The following is a 21,197-nucleotide window of genomic DNA, read 5'->3' on the forward strand; positions in this document are numbered from 1 at the left end:
TAGTGAGAGATCCTGTCTGATAAATGTGCTAGGTACACAGATGATGCTTCATTCAGCCTGGACTTCCACAGAGCAGGATGTTTTAAGATGTGGAGACCCAGTAATACCACAGCTTCTTAAAAAAGAAAAAAGAAAAAAGAAAAAAAGAACAAGTATATTTGTCTTATGATACACATCTTTACTGGGATCTATACTTCTCATAGCAGCAAGAACATTTGAAACTATGAAATCTATCATCAAATACAAGCAATAAAATTTAAGAACTAAAAACTGCTCAAGAGAAATAACTGCTTAGCCCTAGCTTTCAAGCTAGGAGGATTTGGTTAGTGGAAACAGGAAGGGCCAGCCACCTGTCCCAGCACAAAAGAAAAATATCTTCCAGTGTAGGTGATTGATCACACACAGATGACAAGTATATAGTCTTGGAAGACAATTTATTATTACTTTTAGAACTTACACAAGTGCTTAATAAAAGAGCATTGATAACATCGAATTATGCCCTGTACTAAAGTAGAAATAACTATGTTTATGAGTCAGGGATTTTACAGTTTCAAAGTTGCTTCTCTTTACACTTAAATACTTTTAGTGGTGACAAAGTGTGGCATTGTTGGAATTCAAGTCTTCTTTTTTTTTTTTTTTAAATCTGTGTGTCTGTACATCAATTAAAATTATAAAACCTAATGCAGAGGTACAAAAAAGCACATTCTCCTAACCATAAACTGGCCTGGCAAAAATAAAGGAGCAGAGAAGATTCCATGAAACTACTAGCTGCTGGCTCTTCTGTCTATGGTAAGGTTGGTTGCCTTTAAAAGTGCCAAGGCATTTTTATTTTTTCAAATTTGCTTAATAGAGACAGAACACAAACTTTCCAGACAGCAAGCAAGCAGCAGCCCCCTCCATGGTTCTTCCCCCAGCCCCCCACGCTCTGCCTGTAGTGAGTTCCTTGGTCAGAGGTCATGCTGTGTGGAGAAACAAGCCATTGCCTTGAGATCCTGCCTTGACTTCCCTTATGGACGGTGGCATGGGATAATAAGCTGAGTGACACCTCTCCTCTCCTAAGTTACTTTTGGTTAAAGTGTTTTTAGCATATCACCAGAAATGTAACTAGGGCAACCCGTTAAGAACAGATTCTAATATTAGCCAATGTAAGCTCATTGGTGTTTGTGAACCTATCACCTGAAACAACAGAGACAAACACATCCAGGTTCATCTGCCTCATTCACCAAGACAAACCCTCTGCTGGGTCATGAGAAGAATCTTCAGAAATCAAGAAGTATGCTCTTTGACCACAATGGGATTAAATGAGAAATAAAGGGGGTTGGGAAACACCCCAAAAACTTGGGAGTTATGCAGCACACTTCTAAACAACCTGTGATGAATAATGAAGGCAAGGAAGGAATTGATCGACGGGACTCTTGTAGGACTATTTCTAGATTATGACATTGGGAAGGTGAACTTGGGTGTCATGGTCATTAGAAGTCTTTTCCCCTCTCAGTTCTTTGATTTGGAGCTACCTGATCACATGATCACATATCTAGCAGTGCCGGTGCCCGAGAAAACTAGTCTCTACTCAGTTGGCTTTAATTTCAACAACATGTTTCTCCTTTTTTTTTTTTTTTTATGGTACTGATAACCAGGTTTATAAATTTGTCTCAATTCTGTCAAAGATACTCTTTTTAAAGAAGAGTATGGGCTCTGGTTATATGGCTCTGAAGGCAAAATAACTAGAAACAATCCTGACACCTGAATTTGAGGCCAGCCTGGTCTACAGAGCCCAGGACAGCCAGGGCTACACAGTGAAACCCTATCTCAAAAAACAAAAACAAACAAAAAACCCAAATAAACAACAAGGAACCCCCCCCCAATCCAAACAAATGAAGAAGAGGAGGAGAAATGGAGGAGGAAGAAGAAGAGGAGAAGTAGTATCAGTGTCAGCTAGTGGGGGGAAAACCACACAAGCACCATGACCCCAGAAACTGGGAACTAGGAATGCCTGATTTCTGACCCGATGTGTGTGTGTGTGTGTGTGTGTGTGTGTGTGTGTGTGTGTGTGTATACACACACATATATATATATATAATTCTTATTTTACATATCGATCCCAGTTCCCTCTCCTTCCCTCTCTCCCTCCCATGACCCCTGACCTTCCCTCCCATCCCATCCCCCCACAACTCCACAGGGAGGATGATGCCTTCCTTCCAAGAGGGATCATCAAAGTCTGTCATGTCATTTGGAGTAGGGTCTAGGCCCTCCTCCCTGCCTCTAGGCTAAGGGAGTCTCCCTCCATAGGGGATGTGCTCCTAAAGTCCTTATGTGCACCAGGGATACATCCTAGTTTCCCTGCCAGGGGTCCCTTAGACTGCCCAGGCCTTCTAACTGAGACCCATGTTCAGGAGGTCTGAGTTGGTCCAATGCTGGTTTCCCAGCTATCAGTCTGGGGCTCCATGTGTTTGTGGATTTCTGTAGCCTGGTCTTGAACCCTTTTCTTATCACTCCTCCCTCTCTGCAACTGGATTCCAGGAGTTCAGCTCGGTGTTTAGCTGTGGGTGTCTGCTTCTATTTCTATCAGCTACTAGATGAGGGGTCTATGATGGCATATAAGGTAGTCATCAATCTCTTTATCAGGGAAGGGCATTTAAGGTAGCCTTTCCACTATTGCTCAGATTGTTAGTTGGGGTCATCCATGTAGGTCTCTGGACATTTCTCTAGAGTCAGTTTTCTCTTCAAACCTATAATGGCTCCCTCTATTATGGTCTCTCTCTTTCTCTCTCTTTCATCTATGTGGTTCTGTGGTGTAATGGTTAGCACTCTGGACTATGACCCATGCTTTTATGTGCTCTGCTCTCTGTCTTTGAAGGCTACTGAAAGTCCTTGGTGGTTCCATTACCCTTGTCTGAGGGGAGAGGTCAATTGATCCAGCATTTGATGCTTAGAATTTTTCTTCACAAAGTCTGAGCTTTCTGTACTTGAAATATATACTAACATGATGCCTGGACTGAATAGTTTCACCTGGGGACCACGCCAATGTCTGCACAGATTGTCCCAGATACTGATGCGGAGCCCCGTGTGTCAGAGAAGGACCTGGTAGGTGTTGGATTGGGGTTTTCTGGTTGCATTCTTTCTCGTCAAGAAGAACCAGGTGGCAACCATTGGTGTCTCTGAGTGGCCAGTACAGGAAGATCTTCTGATTGATTCAGAAACAGCATACTCCCTTCATGCAGTAGGAAAAGTAGGGTGCTGGGTAAGTTTCTAGACAAGTACATTAACTGACCACTGTAGAACCACCAGCTTTTGGTTTGGAGTCAGGCACTCAATGCCCAGTGTGTGTGATGGATACCAATGGGCTGCCTTAAGCCTTTTCATGACAGAAATATGATGATGTAATCAGTATGGTCTCTGCTTCCAGGCCTGCCAGGGTTCCCCTAGAATGTTCCTGGGACTGTGGGGAAATCATGGGATCCTGCCCAAGGCTGGTCATCTCCTCTGGCCCTTTTCTTTCTTAAGTAAAGCTTCCAAGGGTGAGACTCAAAAACAGCATATCATATGCCGTGTATGTTCTGGGAACCCCACTGGCCTGTGATCCCATGGAATTGGGAAATGACAGGGTACCCTCATCAGCACATGTCATAGGAAGGACAGTCACTGAGATGACAGCCAAGTCATCTCACTGTGGCCTGTGGACTTCACATAGTGTGGACAGCATGACCCTCCCATGCCTTGTCCTGGCTGCTTCTGGAAGGTGCTGTCAAGGTCTGGCCATGGAGGTCTTGGTACACGCTGTCATCCCTGTTTAGGCTACCTTTTGGGAGGCCATCTTCCTGCCTTCACATTCCACAGACTTTGTCTATGTTATCAATACTCTGCCTATGTTATCAACCACCCTCTGTGGTTGATACTCCATATGCTCCTGGCTTCTGTGTGTATCACCAGGCCCAGGTTGGTCTGGGGGAGCTGAGAACCAGAGGAAGAAGGGTGCTGGACTTGTGGTGCTGCCTCTTTAAGGGTAGCGACATCACAAGGCTGTGGAAGGCCGGGCAGCGTGGAACTCCGTGGTCTTTGGCTGTTTCTGTGGGGTCTGTGGGCTCTGTATTTCCATCTCCATGGGGCCACAGGCCCACATGTGAGCACTTTAGAACACCATGGCAGAGGGTAGTGAGCTGATGAACAGGCTCATGAGTGAGAATGCAGACCTGAAGAAGCAGGTGCGCCTCCTGAAGGAGAACCAGATGCTGAAACGGCTGCTTAGTGAGAGTTACCAGGAGAGCTGTGGCCGAGGGGTCCGGGACCCGCTTTTTCCCAAGGCCCCTACCTACCCTGAGGCCTGCTCCCCCGGGAATGGAGGTGAGGTGCAGGCCTTGCCAGGTGCAGGGCAGCTCCACTTGTGAAGGGCTTAGGGTTTAGAGAGGCCTGAAATGGTGTGCCTTCCAACCTCCCAGGCCAGGTAGCCTGCTGTGTAGAATGCCCTAAGAAAGCCCTTCTCTTAGGGGCTCAGGCCACACCTCAAATGGTGGAGTGGGCATGTCAGCTGGTGGTTATACCAGTTGGTCATGTCTCGAGGCACTGTCACCTGGATTAAAACATGGCTCCAGGCCTGCTGATGCCATTTGCATTGTGTTGGGCTTGGCTAAACAGCTTCGTCCTGCTGTGTGTTTCTGCCAGGTAGCAGCTGGTTCCGTATTCTTCTTCTTCTTCTCCTTCTTCTAATGTATTTATATGTATATGGTGTTCTGTCTGCATGTATGCCTACATGCCAGAAGAGGGCACCAGAATTCATTATAGATGGTTGTGAGCTACCATGTGGTTGCTGGGAATTGAACTCAGGACCTCTGGAAGAGCAGTTAGTACTCTTTACCTCTGAGCCATCTCTCCATATTCTTGTTTTGCAGTGGGGCAAGTGTGCCTGTTTATGGAGGTAAGCTGTGCCTCATCCATTCATTAGCTGTGAGTTGAAAGGGTTACTTGATTGAGCCTAGCTCTAGGAGGCAGGTGCAGCTCCCACCCGAGGGAGACCCTGCTACCTGTGACTATTCTTAGGTGTGAGTGGGTGGCAAAGACTGTGGTGATACCACCTGTTCACTAAATGGTATCAGCTCAAACCTATGACTTTTTTTTTTCAGGGGTAGGGGCAAGCAAGTGGTGTGTGTGTGTGTGTGTGTGTGTGTGTGTGTATGTGTGTGTGTGAGCATGTATGGGGGTGGTGATCAATTTTTGCAAAACATGGTTTTTTAAAAAGGATTGGTTAAAAAAGAATTCTCTTTTCATACATAGTAGTGAGACTGGCAGTGTGTTTGGCAGATGTGACCTGGGTTTTTGGTTAGAATGGTAGGCATTGGACAACCCTCCCCCTAATCACTGATGCCTGAGAACTGTAGTGACCCAGAGGGTTCAGCTTCCTCAAGGAAGTGATTGCCATTCATACTGTCTGGCCAGAGTGGGAGGCTAAGTATACATTCCAACTCACCAAGTCCCTAAGGAGACAAACAGGCTGATGGTAAACTGTGGAGTCGGCCCACCCCTGTGGGGTATTTTGGAGGTTAGCTATGAACTTGTCAAAAGGGAGACTTTGAGGGCCTGTGTTTGGTGGGGTGACTTCTTAGAGTTTGGATGTCCTCTGAGCCCAGCCAGCATTTAAAAGGCATTTTGTAGCCCATTGGGGTCTCTCAGGCACAAAGCCTGAAGGAGTAGAGGAGTCCTTCACCACATGTCCATTACTGAGTCCTAGCAGAACCTTGAAGAGGAAGCTTAGATATACAGGGATCCTCATAGGGAGCTAGAGTTGAGGAGGGAGACAGTGGTTCCAAGAAAACAGAACATTTGTTGGGGGCCCTGTGCTCATGCAACTGGGTCACCTGTGACATCCTGCAGGGAATGTGTGAAATTTCTGACACTATGCATATTGTGGTAGCTGTAGAGGTATTGGCCTCTGTGTCTCACTGTTGATGACCACTATCAGAGACTGACAAGCCTCATGCTACCTGACTGGGTCCCAAGGCTGTGACAGAAGGATCTAGTTTTGTACTTTCACATGTGAAATGCAGTTTCCCAGAACTATTTGTTGAAGGGGCTCATTTCTCAGAGTTTTTAGAGGTTTTTTTATTGGCCCACTTTGGTTTTCTGCTTCTGACTGAGCCATTTTACATAATTTTCCAAGAGAAGCTCTCCTGTCAGCATTTCTAGCCATGTATGGCTCTCCATAAGGCTCTTTAGTGCCGTAAGGAATGTCTGGGTAGGGGCCATGAGGCCCTCAAGAACTAGTGGGTTTTAGAAGGGCAGACAGGAGGTCTAGCATCTTTCTGGAAAGTTGTTTTAACTTCTTTTTTCTCTTTCTTTTCTTTCTTCATTTTATTTAGCTTTATTTTATGTGCATTGGTATGAAGGTGTCAGATCCCTTGGAACCGGAGTTACAGATAGCTATAAGCTGACATGTGGGTACTGGGAATTGAACCCAGGGTCCTTGGAAGAGCAGCCAGTGCTCCTAATCACTAAGCCATCTCTCCAGCCTGAACTTCTTTTTTCTTAGAAAATACTTTTGGGGTAGAGCAGTTGGTTCTTGCATGTGTACGTTTTGAGTTAAGATTTTATCAAGTACATGTGCTTTCTTGCTCAGAGAACAAGCTCTGGGAGATAAGAACTTCCCAAGTCAAAGAACAGATTGATGAAGCCTGTGGAAAACACACAGCTGAGCTTAGGTGTGGCTGCAGAAAGGCTCACTGAGATCGAGGAGGCACATCCAGAGAGGCTGACCACAGCTTCGCTATTTGTTTTTCTCAAGCACTGACCTTTGAACTCAGAGCCTAGCCCAGCTAAGCAAGTGCCCTACCACAGAGCCACCACCCCTAACCACAACTTTGCTTTTTATGATGAAAAGGGGTGAAAAGTCATTGGGCGTGGATATGGGCCAGGAAACAGAGGAACCAGGTAGTACACAAGAGACAGGTTATGGATAAATATCAAAGATTTATGTTGCAGGAAAACTTATGATACCACTTGTGATGAATTTTAAAAGCACGCAGGCATCACCGCAGTGAGTGTGGTTGTGAGCACATCAAGGCCCACGTGCTTACTGTTGAGTTAATGGGATAACGGCTTCCTCCATCACCAGGTGAAGTGCTAAGAAGCGGTAGTTTTCATCCACACCTCTGTGCTTCCAGTCATGTCGGGGTACCTCAGTATGACTTATTGTTCTTTCCTTCTCCACCCCAGGTCCAGATTTTGGAAGGTTTTCCAGTGTCCCCGACACACCCTCTCAGTTACAGACATCTTCCTTGGAGGACCTGCTATGCTCACACGCCCCACTCTCCAGTGAGGATGAGGCCTCCCCAGGCTGTGCAACCACCTCTCAGGTGCCTTTCAAGACCTTCCTCAGTCCTCCAGAACTACAGGCACGAATTGCTGACAGGAAGATGTCCCCACTCCTGAGTCCCTTGCAGGATTCTCTGGCTGACAAAACCCTGCTTGAACCCAGGGAAATCGTGAGGCCTAAGAAGGTGTGCTTCTCGGAGAGTAACCTGCCCACTGGGGATAGGAGCAGGCGGACCTATTACCTCAATGGTATGGTACACACAGGTGGCCCTGGGTGGGGAAAACCATGTTTAGGAGACTTAACTGTGGCTAGCTTCTGCAGTGGTGAAGAGTATGGAGGAGAGCCAGGGAGGGCCAGGATCCAGGGTTATGTCTGTCCTGGCCTTTTGGGAAAAAAATGGAGTCGCTTATTTTCATATTTAGTTGCAAAATCTGTTCATGTGATTCCGGATATAAGTCCTCTTTGGGCTTATGTTTCCTAGGTATTCCTCCCAGACTGTGTGTTTTCCACTGTTTACTGCTTCCTGGGGGAAGGATGAAACCATTGAATATAGTCAAGCTGAACTTCCTGATATTTTTCTTTTGTATTTTGTACTGTCTGCATCCAATTTAGGAAGTCTTTGTTAGATTCTTTTGGAAGTTTTGTAGGTTCTAGATTTAGGTCTCTCACTAGTTACAAGTTTTTTTGGTTTTCGTTCGTGGAATGAGGTTTGCATGTAGATGCTACTTCCCAACACCAGCACTTGAAAAGGTGGCTCTCCCCCATGGAACTACCCCAGCATCTCGTCAAAAACCAGTCCTCTTCCTGCATGTGAGTCTATTTTTGGACTCTTACGTGGCTCAATACATCCATCTGAATAGATCCACGAGATGTTCGTGCTTTGTGTAAAACCACAAACCAAGTTGTTCTGGCTCCTTCATGTCTCTTTAGATTCACTTTAGAATCAAAATCTTGACAGGAATGGTCTTGGATCTATAGGCCAAATACATTGATTTTTTTTTTTTTTAGACAAATGGTATCTTTGAGAAAGTGACGTATTTTAGATTTTATTTCTTTAATATTTTTGAAATTAAAATATAATTGTATGATTTTTCCTTTCTCTTTCATCTCTTCAGCCCCTCCCAAGTACCACTACTCTCAAATTCATGATGGCTTCTTTTTCTTTAGTTGTTGGTATGTGTGAGCATGTGTGTGTGTGTGCGCGCGCGCGTGCGCGTGCGTGCGTGTGTATATTCCTAAATATATGAACACAATCTGTTCATTCGGTGAAGACAAAGTTTTCTGTTCCACCTTGTCCCACTGTCCTTCAGTCACAGAGGGTTATATTAATTATAAACTTCTTGGCCAATAACTCAGGCTTTTTATTGGCTAGTTCTCTCTTATTAACTCATTTCTATTAATTTAAGTTTCATCATGTGGTCTTGGCTTACCAGAGAATGTCCAGACCTGTTACTCCTTTGACAGCTACTTGGAGTCTCCCCTGTGGCTCTCTCTCTCTGCCTTTCTCTTCCCAGCATTCTCCTTGTCTAGTAGCCCCACCTAAACTGTCTGTCTGGCTACTGGACAATCCAAGTTTTATTAAACCAATAAGAGAGACATACATTCACAGTATACAGGCAGGACATCCTCTTCTGTCTAAATAAAAAGCAAGGTTTAACTTTAACAATTCTGCATATGATTTTAGGGCTGACCACTTGACTCTTTATATGAACACTGTATATTTATATTATTAATGTATGTAAGTTGAGGTATGTAAATGTTGCTTTTTCATTTATTTGTTTATTTTTGAGATAGAGTCTTTCTATGTAGCTTCAGCTGTCCTGGAACTCACTATATAGACCAGCTGACCTCTAACTTAGAGATCCACCTGCCTCTGCATCCCAAGTGCTAGGATTAAAGGCGTGCACCATCATGTTCTGGTCATAAATGTTATTAACATAATTTCATATTTCTTATACATGCAACAATCTATATAGTCCTACATATAGTTACTATATGCATGTATATTGACCTCTGTGATAGTTAATTTTGTGGTAGATGTCAGCATCTCTGGATTAGGGCACCTAGTCATTTAGCTATTCATTATTCTGGCTATGCTAGTGAAGATTTTTTATGAGATTAATATTTAGATTGGTAGACTGGAAAAAAAAACAAATCTCCATTCTCAGTCTGGGTAGTCCTTGAATCAGTTGAATGTCTGAAGAAATCCCCTAAGAATTCTTACTTCAGACCTGGACATTAAATATCAGTTCTTTCTGGTCTCTAGGACACTAGCCTTTTGGCAGGATTTGTCTATATCATCAGTTTTTCTGGCTTTTCTATTTATCAACCACAGCTCTCATGATCTGTGGGATTTCATAAACATGTGAATTCTTATAATGAACCCCTCTATACTCCCTATCTCTGTCTATCTCTCTGTATCTCTGTCTCTCTCTGTCACTCTCTCCCCCTCCCATGGTTCTGTTTCTCTGGAGAACACTGATGAATACAATTTGTGTCCTAAAAATTTACCAAACTAATACTGCTTTGATAGAGTCCTTCTGTTTTTGTTTGTTTTGTTTTGTTTTGTTTTTTTTTTTGGTGTGTGTGTTTTTGTTTTTTTTTCAGTACAGGGACTGAACCCAGGGCCCCAGCATGCTGGGCAAGCACCCTCTTGACTGCTGAACTACATATCCTTCTCCAGTTGTCATTTGTGAAGGAAGACAAGCTCGTTGTTTCATTTCTAACTATGTCTTTAATTTCTTTTTCTTATCCTATTATACTGGCCAGGTCTGTAAACCAATGTAGAGTGGGAATGACCACAGTGACATCTTTGTCTTTCTCTACTTAGGGGAGACTTTCATGTGCTAACTGTGAAGTTTGCCATTAGTTAAGGGTTTTGTAGATGCCTCTTATTAGGCTAAAGAAATTCACTTTGGTTTCTAGTTTGCTGATTTATCACAAACAGATGACAGAATTTTGTTAAATACTTTTCCAACATCTATTGAGAATAATATTTTCCCCTGATGTTAATAAGATATTTTAGCTTTTGCTCACTGTGATGAAACACTAGAAACAAGCTACCTACAAAGTAAAGAGAGATTTGTTTGGGGAGACTCAAGTCTAAGATCAAGTTGCTCCTTGGATTTGTGATTCTGGTGAGGGAGGCACAGTTAAGAAGTGGGGAGAAGGGGCAGGGGGCTTAAGTTCCACAGTCCATGTGAGGACACATGCTCAGTGAGCTAAGATCCCATTCATGTCATAGCCTACGGTAAATCATACTTTTTTTTTTTTTTTTTTTTTTTTTTTTTTTGGTTGTGAGCCTAGCCTTTAACAGCTGAGCCATCTCTTGAGCCCCACACTAATTTTTAAATGTTAAACTAACCTTGCATTCCTGAGATAAACTTCATTTGATGATGATATATTTTACTTTTTCACCTTACTAAATTCTGCTTGCTAAAATTTTGCTATGAATGTGTGCCATTCATGTGGGATGCCATTCTTCAATTTTCATACAATTTTCTGATTTGGTATAAATTGATGGTCCCAAAGAATGAGATAGACAGTGTTACAGTCTTCTTATGTAGCTTGAAGAATTTATGTCATGTTTGTCTTCTTTCCTTTTTCTTTTCTTTCTTTCTTCCTTCCTTCCTTCTTTCCTTTCTTTTTTCCCCTTATTTTTTTCAAGACAGGGTTCCCCCGTGTAGCTCTGGCTGTCCTAGAATTTACTCTGTAGACCAGGCTGGCCTTGAAGTCAGAAATCTACTTGCTTCTGCTTCTCAAGCACTGGGATTAAAGGCATTTGCCACAACTTCCCAGCTATTATTTATTTTTTACATGTTTGTCACAATTCAGCCCCAAAGGAGTTATGCACCTTGAGATTGAGAACCACTGACTTGGGAGATGGAGACAAAAGTATCTCTAGGTTTAGCCCAGCTTGGGCTGCACAGCAAGATTCTGTTTTTACAAAACATGCAAAAGGACTTAGGCAGATAACTCTTCAAAGATGTGCACCATTAACCATGCTCCCAATGAGAACCACAAGGGGATCCATGTTCTATCTCCATCTGCAGTAACACAATGGGCCATAGTGGTGTAAAAAGATGGGGAGAGGGGATTTTCTTTTGAGCACTGATGGGAATGCAAAATAGGGTAGCCATTAAGGTCCTCCAAAGGTCATAAACCTTATGACCCAGGAATCCTATCCCTCAGTCTTCACCCAGAGAACTGGAACATGTTCACACAGAAACTTTCCCAGGAGTGTCTGCAGCCTCATTCATGATGACCCAGAGAGGGAAATAGCACAAACACCCATCAACAGTTAAGCAGACAAATCAAATGAGCTTATTTATACGATGGGATATTATTCAGCTGCCGATAGGAATAATGGAATGCTGGTGTGCTACAAGGATTGACCTTGGAAACATTATGTCAAGTGGGTGGTGTCAGACATGAAAAGATGCCCACCATGTAGTTCTACCTATGTGGCATGCCCATCCTAGATGAATCCATAATACAGAGCACCACTTGCAGGGGCTGGAGAAGGAAAAGGGATGGTTCATTTGCTTTGAGAGGGTCATGTAAACTTCTGAAAGCCATAGTGGCAATGGCTGTGTGGCCCTGGTTTAAAAAGAGGCTCAAAGGGTTATAAGATGAGAATTTTGTTCTGATGGACTTTTAATCTGCTGGGGGATCAGGTGATCCCAACCTCTGCTCCCTCAAAGGATTCTCAGTGGATGAGTCAACCATTCCAAGGTTAAGAGATAAAAACAGGGAGTGCTGTTGGCCTGGCTGCTTGCTGGTCTGCCATGCTTGGAAGGGCATCCCTGTCATGAGTGTCACTCTCTTTGAGGAAGCTCTCTTCTTCCAACTAGACTGAGCCAAGGTCAGAGAGAAGAACAAAGTTCACTCTCTTTCCTGGTCCGTGCCCTCTGGTTGTTTTCATAACCAGAACAGGCTAGGGGAGAGTATAGTTCTGCAGGTACCATGAACTCGAAGCCATTGACTCTTCCTGCCTGGAAGTCTATGCAGGAGGGTAAGATGTGGGTCCTTGGCCTCTCTGCACTGTCTGGCAGTGCATCGCTTCACAGATCACACTTGGGAAATGTATAGACTATCTGACTTTGGGAGAGCCTAGTCTTGCAAGGGAGGTACTAGCCCTCATCTGCCATATTCCCTATTCTGTGAGCCCAGGTTGGGGGTCCTGGTTTTTTTTTTTTTGCCAAGCTTCGCCTTGGTTGTTTCACTCACCAGAGTAACTGGTATTCACAGATGTACATGCTTTTTGGCAGTGTCATCCTGGTCAGTGTGTATCTCAGACCCTGGCTTAGGGCCTGATACCTGATGTACAACTGGTTGACCAAGGGTATAGGCAGAGCTAGCTCTGGGGCCTGCCCCTTCATTCCATCATGGCTGTAGGGAGGACATACCAGCAATGTCCAAGGTCACAAAGACCAGCAGAGTCTAGAGCCTGCTTCTTTGTGTGGTTGTCAGTGTCTTGAGTGTGGGTGTTGAGTTGCTGCAATGAGTACTGGATCTGAGCTTCCTCAGTGGTGTCTTCATGGACTGCAGCTTTTGGGTCAGACCTCACCAAACTAGCATCCTGTCAGGGCTTGTTTCATAGGTGTGAGCATGCTGTCCTGTGTCTTCTGCCAGGATGGATTGTGAAGCTCAGGAGTGATGCTTTTAAGCAAGAGTATCATATGGAATGTGGGGTGGGGGTTCCCTAGCTGAAGTTACCCATGCTGCCATCCTGTGTAATGTAGGAACTGGACTGAGAGGGATCATGGAGCTTACTCCCTCAGAGTGACAGGTCAACATGCACCCCACACATACCGGAGAGTTTTCCACGTGAACAACAGGTCCTTTCTCAAATTCAGAAGAGGTTCATTTTTCAAAGAGCATAAGGTTTTGAAAGGATGTTGATATATACTGTGTTGTTTAATAATGATTTCTGTGACACCAGAGGCTACCATAGGCCGAAGAGTTATTTGGGGGCTGGTTTTTATGAGTGGGGGCAGGGAATGCCAGGGTGAAGAAGGATCCAAGTGTTCCTAGAAGAGAATCTTCTATTAGCCCATTATCCTCTCCACAGACATGGGAAAGATCAGGTTGATACTGAACTTTAGACATCAGCCAGTCTGTGAGGGTGATATGTGGACTGGAAGAAGCTGGCCCTTTCAGGAGCCAGGCTCTGATGAATTGGTGGGCGACAGAAGACCATCTGGGAACAACAGGAAGAACCCCACTCTACCAGGATAGAAACGTGTGCTATCCTCCCCAGGGATCCCACCGTCTTCTTCAGGTCACATGCCTTTTGACATCTCAGGCAGAGAATGTGATCATGTGCCCAGGTCCCAGGGAATCATGCTGAGAGCAAACACACACAGAGAGACAGTCTCCTCCCTGGCTCCAAACATCTCAGCTTTTTAAAGACTTTTATTTACTCAGCCAGTTGGGGGGCAAAGGTACCTCGGTACCTTGAAATGGTCAGGATGGCACCTGTCTCATGCAGAAATCCAGAGTTTTGCCGGTGCGGAGAAGGATGGCCGCATTGTCGGGGAAATTGCGTTCCAGCTTGACCGGCGGATCTTGGCCTATGTGTTCCCGGGGGTGACACGCCTTTATGGCTTCACTGTATCCAACATCCCTGAGAAGATCAAGCAGGTACATTGTTTTTGTTAACCCAGGTCAGAGCTGGTACTGGTGCTGGCAAGTCCTGGCAGACCCCTGACCCTTCTTAGGTCCAAGAGTAGATACCCCTACCACCACCAAAGTCTCATCCTTCTGAAGTGCTGAAAGGGGCCTAGAGCCTCCATTTCCCTTCTAAGCCACCAAGTCTGCCCTGTTTTACCTACCTCCACTAAGGTCACGTCTCTGACCTGGCGCCTTGTCTCCACTCCTCTGTGTCCCTCAGACATCCATCAAGTCCCTAGATGGCTCCGTGGACGAGAAAAAGCTGCGTGAGCTGACACACCGCTATCTAACTCTGACAGCCCGGTTGGAGAAGCTGGGGTACAGCCGTGACGTGCACCCGGTGTTCAGTGAGTTTCTCATCAATACCTACGGTATCCTCAAGCAGCGTCCGGACTTGCGGGCCAACCCGCTTCACAGCAGCCCCGCAGCGCTGCGCAAGCTAGTCATTGACATTGTGCCCCCCAAGTTCCTGGGTGACTCCCTGCTGCTGCTAAACTGCTTGTGTGAGCTCTCCAAGGAGGACAGCAAGCCACTCTTCGCCTGGTGAGCCGCTCACCTCACCCTTCCTGCAATAAACATGTTTGTTCCAAACCCGGGGGCCACCCGCGTCCTCCCGCATGGAAAGCTGTCTGCCCAGCTACAGTGGGGAGAGGCCTCCTCCAGGTCTGCGCTTGCCCTGTGCACCTAGAAGGTCTGGCCGCTCACAGTCGCAGGGCACCTGTTGCCTTATTAAAAGCTTATTTATTTGTTTGCCTTACCTCTGGCTCTTTGAGGGCGTGGTGAGGTGTCTTAGTCTCTATTAGCCTACAAGAGCTATGGATCAGTGTTTATGAACAGAACCTGGGGCTGGGCTGATGCTGGGACTCTTAACTCCAGGATTGTGGCCACCTGCCTTCCCTTAGAAGTAGCACAACATCCTTGAAAGGCTCAATCTCTCCTGTGATAGGACCAGCAAGTCCTCTCCTACTTTGAGTTTCCCCAAATGCAGTGCTGGAGGAGAAATGGCTATGGAACCTGCGGAGCCTATCAGAATGGAAGGCTTTGCAATCGAAGCTAGGGTTTTTGGTCTATGACAACAGAGTGCGTCAAGTCTGTGTGTGGCCTGTGTGACCAAGCCAGCACATACTGGGCAAGAAGCAGTAATATAGGGAAAGGGACCACTGATGGTGTTTAGTTCTTGGGACCCAGGAGACCTCCAATGTTCTTGGATATTGGCCAGAGTGGCAAAGCTGCTGCAAGTTCACATCCATTCCTACCCCACAGGTACCTCCCTGTGTGCAGGTACCCTGCTGCAGAGTCAGCCCTACAGCAGAGATGGAATCTCCAGTGGATCGGTGGGCTTGGGGCTAGGGATCCAGACAAAGACAGGTTAAGGGCGGAGGTGGCTCAGGCACTGCAGGTAGCCACCCCAACCTGGTCCCGTGCTATCCTCTTGAGTTTTGAGGGTAGGGTTTCTGTCCTGCCCACTAAGCTGTTGGGGCCAGAATACTGAGTGACACCCATGAGGGACCCCACTCTGCTTGTCATTCTTGTTCAGTTCTGAGATGCCTGTCAGTTGAAGGGAGTGCTGAGTCTTGGTGAAGGAAGAGGCCAAACCCGATACCAGGGGAGGGTCTGGTCAGCCTGGAGTTGCCTAAGCCCTTGAGAGGCTCTGGCTCAGTGTTGCTGTCATCACTTTATCCCCTTTGGAGTCACCTTTAAGGTGATAAAAGCAAGGCAATGAACAGGACTACATCCAAAACAACTGCACTAGGAGCTGTCAAACCACAGCCCCGTAGCTATGTCTGTTGTCTGAGCCAGACAGGCCACATCCACTTCCCCTTGAAGTCAGCAACTGGATGCTTCCTGCAGACCTGAGGTAACGAATAAAGTACACCTAGGTTTGTTTAATTAGGTATAGCGGGCTGGCAGACATGGGGTGAGAGGAGAGTGTGCTGCTCTCAATTCCAATAGGAAGTAAGTATATCCTGCTGTTCTGCGGGGCTATGTAGAGGACGGCGTGGACGCTGCTAAGGAACAAGGGCCTGTGGTGGCTTGAGAAGGAATGAGTGAGGCAGCAGGTGAGTATGAGCAGGTATAGGAGAGCTCAGCTCCCATAGGCTAGGATACAGGAGGCTGTCTACTGACCAAGTGTCTTGGCCTGTGTGGTTTGGAGGTCAGGGACCCTTGGCTTGGGAAGAGTTAAATGAAGTGGGCTTTGACTTTGAGTTGGTAGTTTTGCACAACACAGGCATGCATACACACCAGGAGTTAACTAGCTCACAGTGGAAAGTGGCTTTCCCAAATATTAAGGCAACCAAGTGCAAAAATGACCCTGGGGGGAGTAGGGGGGACAGGGGACCAAGTGGTATGGATACTGGGCTCTTAGACTTGACTTTAAGTCTATGCTAGCTTTCCATCATTGTGGTAAGACACCCTCAAAAAGTCAGTTTAGTGAGAGGAGATTTCTTTAGCTCACATTTCAGAGGTTTCAGGCCATACTTGGCTGGCTCCATTGAATCTGGGTCTCGGATGGAGTGAATGTCAGGGCAGAGGGTGCTGGTGGGACAGAGCTGCTTATTTCAGTGTTTAGGAAGCAAAGATGGAACATGGTTGTGGGACAAGCTACACCTTCTCCAGGGGCCAACTCCCAGGAATCTATCTCTTCCAGCCAGGCCCCCACCTCCTACAGTTTCTGCCAGCTCCCAACACTGCATTCAATATGAGCTCATCAATGGCTTAATCCATCTAAAAGATCAAAGACCTCGTGATCCAATCATGCCCTGAAAGCCCTTTCTCTTAACATTAATGTCAAGACCAAGAGTTCAACAATGAGCCTTTTGGGGACATAACAAATCCAAACCCAGAGGATCATAGTGTCCCCAAGCTCTTGAGCTCAGCTCTGAGTGGCCCCAGGCTGCTGTGTGTCTACTTGACTGTCCTCCATGCATATGGTAGGCCCAGGCTTGGGAGGGTGCCAAGAGAATAAGGTTCTGTACTTCAACAGAGCTCCTGCCAGACTGCAGTATCTGGTGTGTTGTTTAGGCGGCTTGAGGATATTCCTGCATGAAAGGAGATAGGACAGTGGTAAAGATGTGTGTGTGTGTGTGTGTGTGTGTGTGTGTGTGTGGTTCAGGCAAACTTTGACAGTGGTATAATTTGGCTGAGTACCCTGGAGATGAGTATAGGTTGGGACTGGTTTCCTGTAGCCAGAGCCCACATTGAAGGGGTAGAGTCATGCTCTATCTGCCCAGGACCAATGCCTGTGTGAATGATTTGGGATATTTCTACATGGGCAATCTGTCATTTACTTTTGGATTCCTGGGTTTCTGCTCTGTTTGTGCCTGTTGTACCCAACATTTCACTTCCCAGCTTTGTGGTACCTTCAACAGGGGAGATAGAGTCTCCACCTCCACACGTGTCACTTCACTCAGGCCCAGCAATGCTGTGTGGTAGTGTATCTTGACACTCTGACACCACAAAAAGCTTTGTGGAGTATGGGGGCATCTTTGTGAAGTACGTGGGTACCTGAGAAAGGATCTGTATCTAGAGCAAGATGTTCATGTGTGTCCAGCACTGTAATAAGATCTGTGGACCCCATACAGAAGGGACACACCAGCCTCTACCTTGAATTAAGAATTGCAAAGAAGGAATCTGGGAGCTGCAAGCTGGATCTTGCCATTCTCATGCAGCTAGGGCTATAAATTTTAAGAAGTTTTGGATCTTGAACGAGTGGTGAGGAATACTTGGGCTTTCTTCACCTGCCTACCCCGGGAACACAATACCACATAGCAAATCATATGCAACAGCATCAGCCATCACTCACGCCAATTACCATATGTACACTCACACCTACACCTGCCTCAACAGCCACATGTACACATGTATGCTCACTCAAGTATCTACACATATACAAATACAAATACACACACAAACACAAACACCATCTATACATGCTCATACCAACATTCACTTATATACAAATACTTGAATACATAGATACATAACAACCCCACATAGATGCAAACATTAACATCTGTACATGAACACTCATACCAGTGCCCACAAGCATATTTACACTAACACTGCACACATACTAACACAACAACATATACATTGTGCCAGCTTTAATTACTGATTTGATGCAACCTAGTGTCTCCTGGGAACAGAGAGCCTCAATTGAGGGACTGATTGCCAGATCAGACTGGTCTGTGGTCACACCAACACCTACACATTCACATGTATTCTTATATACACCCACACCCATATCCACTCAATTCACCCACATGTACACATACCCCAAGGGTTGCATGCTTAACCACACACATAAGCTCCTGTGGTTACACGGATTCTTTTCCCCTTTCTGACACACTCTTGTGCCTCTCTGAGCTCAGTTGATTTCTGTGAAGGACTGGGCTTTAAGCTAGGCCTCTCATGGCCTCCCTCTCCACACCCCTGAGAACCAGGCCCTCGATGAAAAAATACCAACTTAGAAATACCATGGCTCCTCCTCCTGAAAGGCCACATTCTGAGGTCAAAACTGTGTCATCTGGATGGTCAACAAGCCACCCTGGACCAAGCCAGTCCTTGAGCCCAAGTTGGCCTGATGCCCTAGCTTGAACTCAGCCTCTCTGGGCATCCAAGAATCCTCAGCATGTGCCCCTCCGACCCTAATCATGTGATCTTTGAAGAGCTCATTTTGGAGATCATATACTTAACTGGGGAGTACCCTCCACTCTCCAGCTCCCTTCACACTGTCCCTGGTTAATAAGAAACTAGCATGAGAAGGTATAAAGGCCCCAGGGCCACCAGAGAGCTGGCACTCCATATCCCTCTATTGCCTCTTGAGAGGAGCAACTGGACTCAGGTGCTGACCATGTCCCAGCTGGTGGAATGTGTTCCCAACTTCTCAGAGGGGAACAATCAGGAGGTGAGGCTTCTTTGGGGCTGGCAGAGTTTGTGGGTGACCTGGTCACATGGAAGGGAGTGAGTTTGGTGGAGGAGGAGGTTGCCTTCCCAGAATGGGTAGAGCCACAGCCTATTGGCACCCTCCAAGGAGCCATCTCTGCCAGCTCTGGAACATTCCATGGATATGGAGGACTCTGGTGAACTGGCGGTGGGCCTGGAGATTTTGGAGCACTCCTGGTGGGGGTCATGAATGCCTTGACCTCAGTGTTCCTACCTGAAAATGAAGTACTCTGAATACAGATGCAGAGAGCTATTTGAAGTCACAGGGAAGGTCATGCCCACATGTATTAATTCTTCCTCACTCATGAAGCCTTGTAATGCAAGCACTGTTATCAGCCCCCTTAGATGATGGGAAAACTAAGGCAAGAAGGGTCCTCAGGGTAGGGTTTGAGCTCTGAGCCCCAGCTCCTGACCTGGAAGGTTCTGTGCTCATCAGGCTGCTTTTCTATATTAGCTAATGATTCCTACCCTGCTGTTTTCACTAGAAGGCTGTTACTTTGCCCACCACCTCTGAGTGTCTGGGTATTGGCAGTAGACCCATTATTTATTTTTTTGGGCCAACCTGAACCTGGAATGGAAATGGCCACCGCTACAGGGGCCTTCCTTGTTGTGCCACAACAGTACTTGGGCTGAAATTTAGCTTTTTGGGAGAACCCCAAAACCACCTTCTTGAGATCACACTTGGGTGTGGGTCTACAGCCTTTCCAAGCAGGGACTGAATCATGGTGTTGGGTCTCTGTCTCCAGGTGATTGATGCCATCTCTCGAGCCATCTCCCAGACCCCAGGCTGTGTGCTGCTGGACGTTGATGCTGGGCCCTCCACCAACCGCACTGTCTACACTTTCGTGGGGCAGCCAGAGTGTGTGGTCGAGGGAGCCCTCAGTGCTGCCCGCACAGCCTGGCAGCTCATTGACATGAGCAAGCACACGGGTGAGGCAGCTCAGGACTTGAATGGGGCCAGGCCTCCCATGTCTCAGTTGCCAGGTTGAGCTTGTGCCCTGGTGTCCTGGGAGAGGGGCAGGCCCTGGGCATGGGCAGGGGGCATCAGTTCAACAGGGCTGAGGGCAGGGTTCTCCTTGGAGGCTCCCCCCAGGACCACATGGTGTGGCCTTGGTGCCTATGCCGAGCAATGGGTTGGGGGAAAGGCAGGGAGATGGCTCTAGGATACAGGCTATGGAGATTGACTGCTAGCTAGACTGGACACCTCTCATTTGGGGTTCAGTGATAATCTACAGGGACTCGCTCATCCCAAGGTCTTAACTAGACTGAGGCCTGGGGGAGACAGAAGAGGACACTGCACTAGGAAGTAAACTTGTCAACTGCCTCAAAACCAAACACAATGGCAGGGGTGGGTAGGGTCAAAGGTTGGTGGACACACAGAGCTGGGCAAAAGGCCGAGGCCTCTGACTGTTCTTGTGGAGAGGTTTTTCAGAGGTCATAGTAGGGAGCAGATAACAGGCTTGTCAGGATTAGGAGGGGCCAGGCACAGTATCTGGATGTGGTGTGGATTCTCTGCTGCCAGGAAAGGCAGGGCTGACCCATGACCAGATACTTTCAGTCTGGCAAGGTCTCACCAAAGGCCTTGGCTTTATAGGAGGATGGGGTGGGGAAAATTATTACAAAGGGCCAGCTCATGCAAGCCCTACCCCTTCTCCAGGGCTTTAAGGTCCTCCTCTTGCCAGCAATAGCAACAAGGATAGTCCCTATGTTCTGTGGCATCCCTAAATAGTCCAGCCTGGGAGGAATTGCTGCTGCCAACTGCTTGAGGCTGCCAGCTTTCTATGATCAGTGTGGATAGCTTAACGGTGATGGCCTGCCCCCTTTTCTGCAGGAGAGCACCCTCGCATGGGCGCTCTGGATGTTTGTCCCTTCATTCCAGTGAGGGGTGTCAGCATGGACGAATGTGTGCTCTGTGCTAAGGCCTTTGGCCAGAGGCTGGCAGAGGAGCTCAATGTACCAGGTGAGTATCCTGTGGGAATCACCTTTGGGGCACCTCTGGATTCCAGTCTCAGACACATGCTCTGGTTCTCTGCCCTTGACACCTTTTCAGGACGCAGATCATGCCTAACATGGAGGTACACACCTTTAATCCCAGTGCTCAGGAGGCAGAGGCAGGCAGATCTCCATGAGTTCAAGGTCAGCTTGTTCTACATAGACAGGTTCAGGACAGCTTTTAAAAAATGAGTAAATAAACCAAAACAAAACAAAAAGAATGCAGATATCTACCAAGAAAGAAAGGAAGGAAAGAAGAAAGGGAGGAAGGGAGGAAGAA

The 21,197-nt window shown here is 46.6% G+C and overlaps 2 protein-coding genes across 2 annotated transcripts in view; both read left to right on the forward strand.

The window, feature by feature from the left end:
- Window positions 1-4,040: 4,040 nt before the first annotated feature.
- On the forward strand, window positions 4,041-14,735 carry Spatc1l (spermatogenesis and centriole associated 1 like). Its single transcript, XM_051186952.1, has 4 exons — window positions 4,041-4,341; window positions 7,204-7,551; window positions 13,797-13,948; window positions 14,199-14,735. The coding sequence occupies exons 1-4, from the start codon at window positions 4,140-4,142 to the stop codon at window positions 14,523-14,525; spliced, it is 1,029 nt and encodes a 342-aa protein (XP_051042909.1). The 5' UTR covers window positions 4,041-4,139; the 3' UTR covers window positions 14,526-14,735.
- A 4,069-nt stretch (window positions 14,736-18,804) lies between these two features.
- The window catches only part of Ftcd (formimidoyltransferase cyclodeaminase), a 12,829-nt gene continuing 10,436 nt past the window's right edge, over window positions 18,805-21,197 (forward strand). Inside the window, exons 1-3 of the mRNA XM_051186953.1 lie at window positions 18,805-18,887; window positions 19,672-19,855; window positions 20,757-20,885. Of these exons, the coding sequence (XP_051042910.1) occupies window positions 18,834-18,887; window positions 19,672-19,855; window positions 20,757-20,885 (367 nt within the window). The 5' untranslated portion in view covers window positions 18,805-18,833. The remainder of the gene's footprint in view (window positions 18,888-19,671; window positions 19,856-20,756; window positions 20,886-21,197) is intronic.

The sequence above is a fragment of the Phodopus roborovskii genome, unplaced genomic scaffold (assembly GCF_943737965.1).
Source record: "Phodopus roborovskii unplaced genomic scaffold, PHOROB, whole genome shotgun sequence".
Taxonomy (NCBI): domain Eukaryota; kingdom Metazoa; phylum Chordata; class Mammalia; order Rodentia; family Cricetidae; genus Phodopus; species Phodopus roborovskii.

Excerpts from the sequence above, each read along its gene's own strand:
- Spatc1l (XM_051186952.1), top strand. The coding sequence starts at position 4,140 with ATGGCAGAGGGTAGTGAGCTGATGAACAGGCTCATGAGTGAGAATGCA. Across the intron at positions 4,342-7,203 it reads CTGCTCCCCCGGGAATGGAG|GTCCAGATTTTGGAAGGTTT; the intron begins GTGAGGTGCAGG and ends TCTCCACCCCAG. Across the intron at positions 7,552-13,796 it reads GCGGACCTATTACCTCAATG|AAATCCAGAGTTTTGCCGGT; the intron begins GTATGGTACACA and ends TGTCTCATGCAG.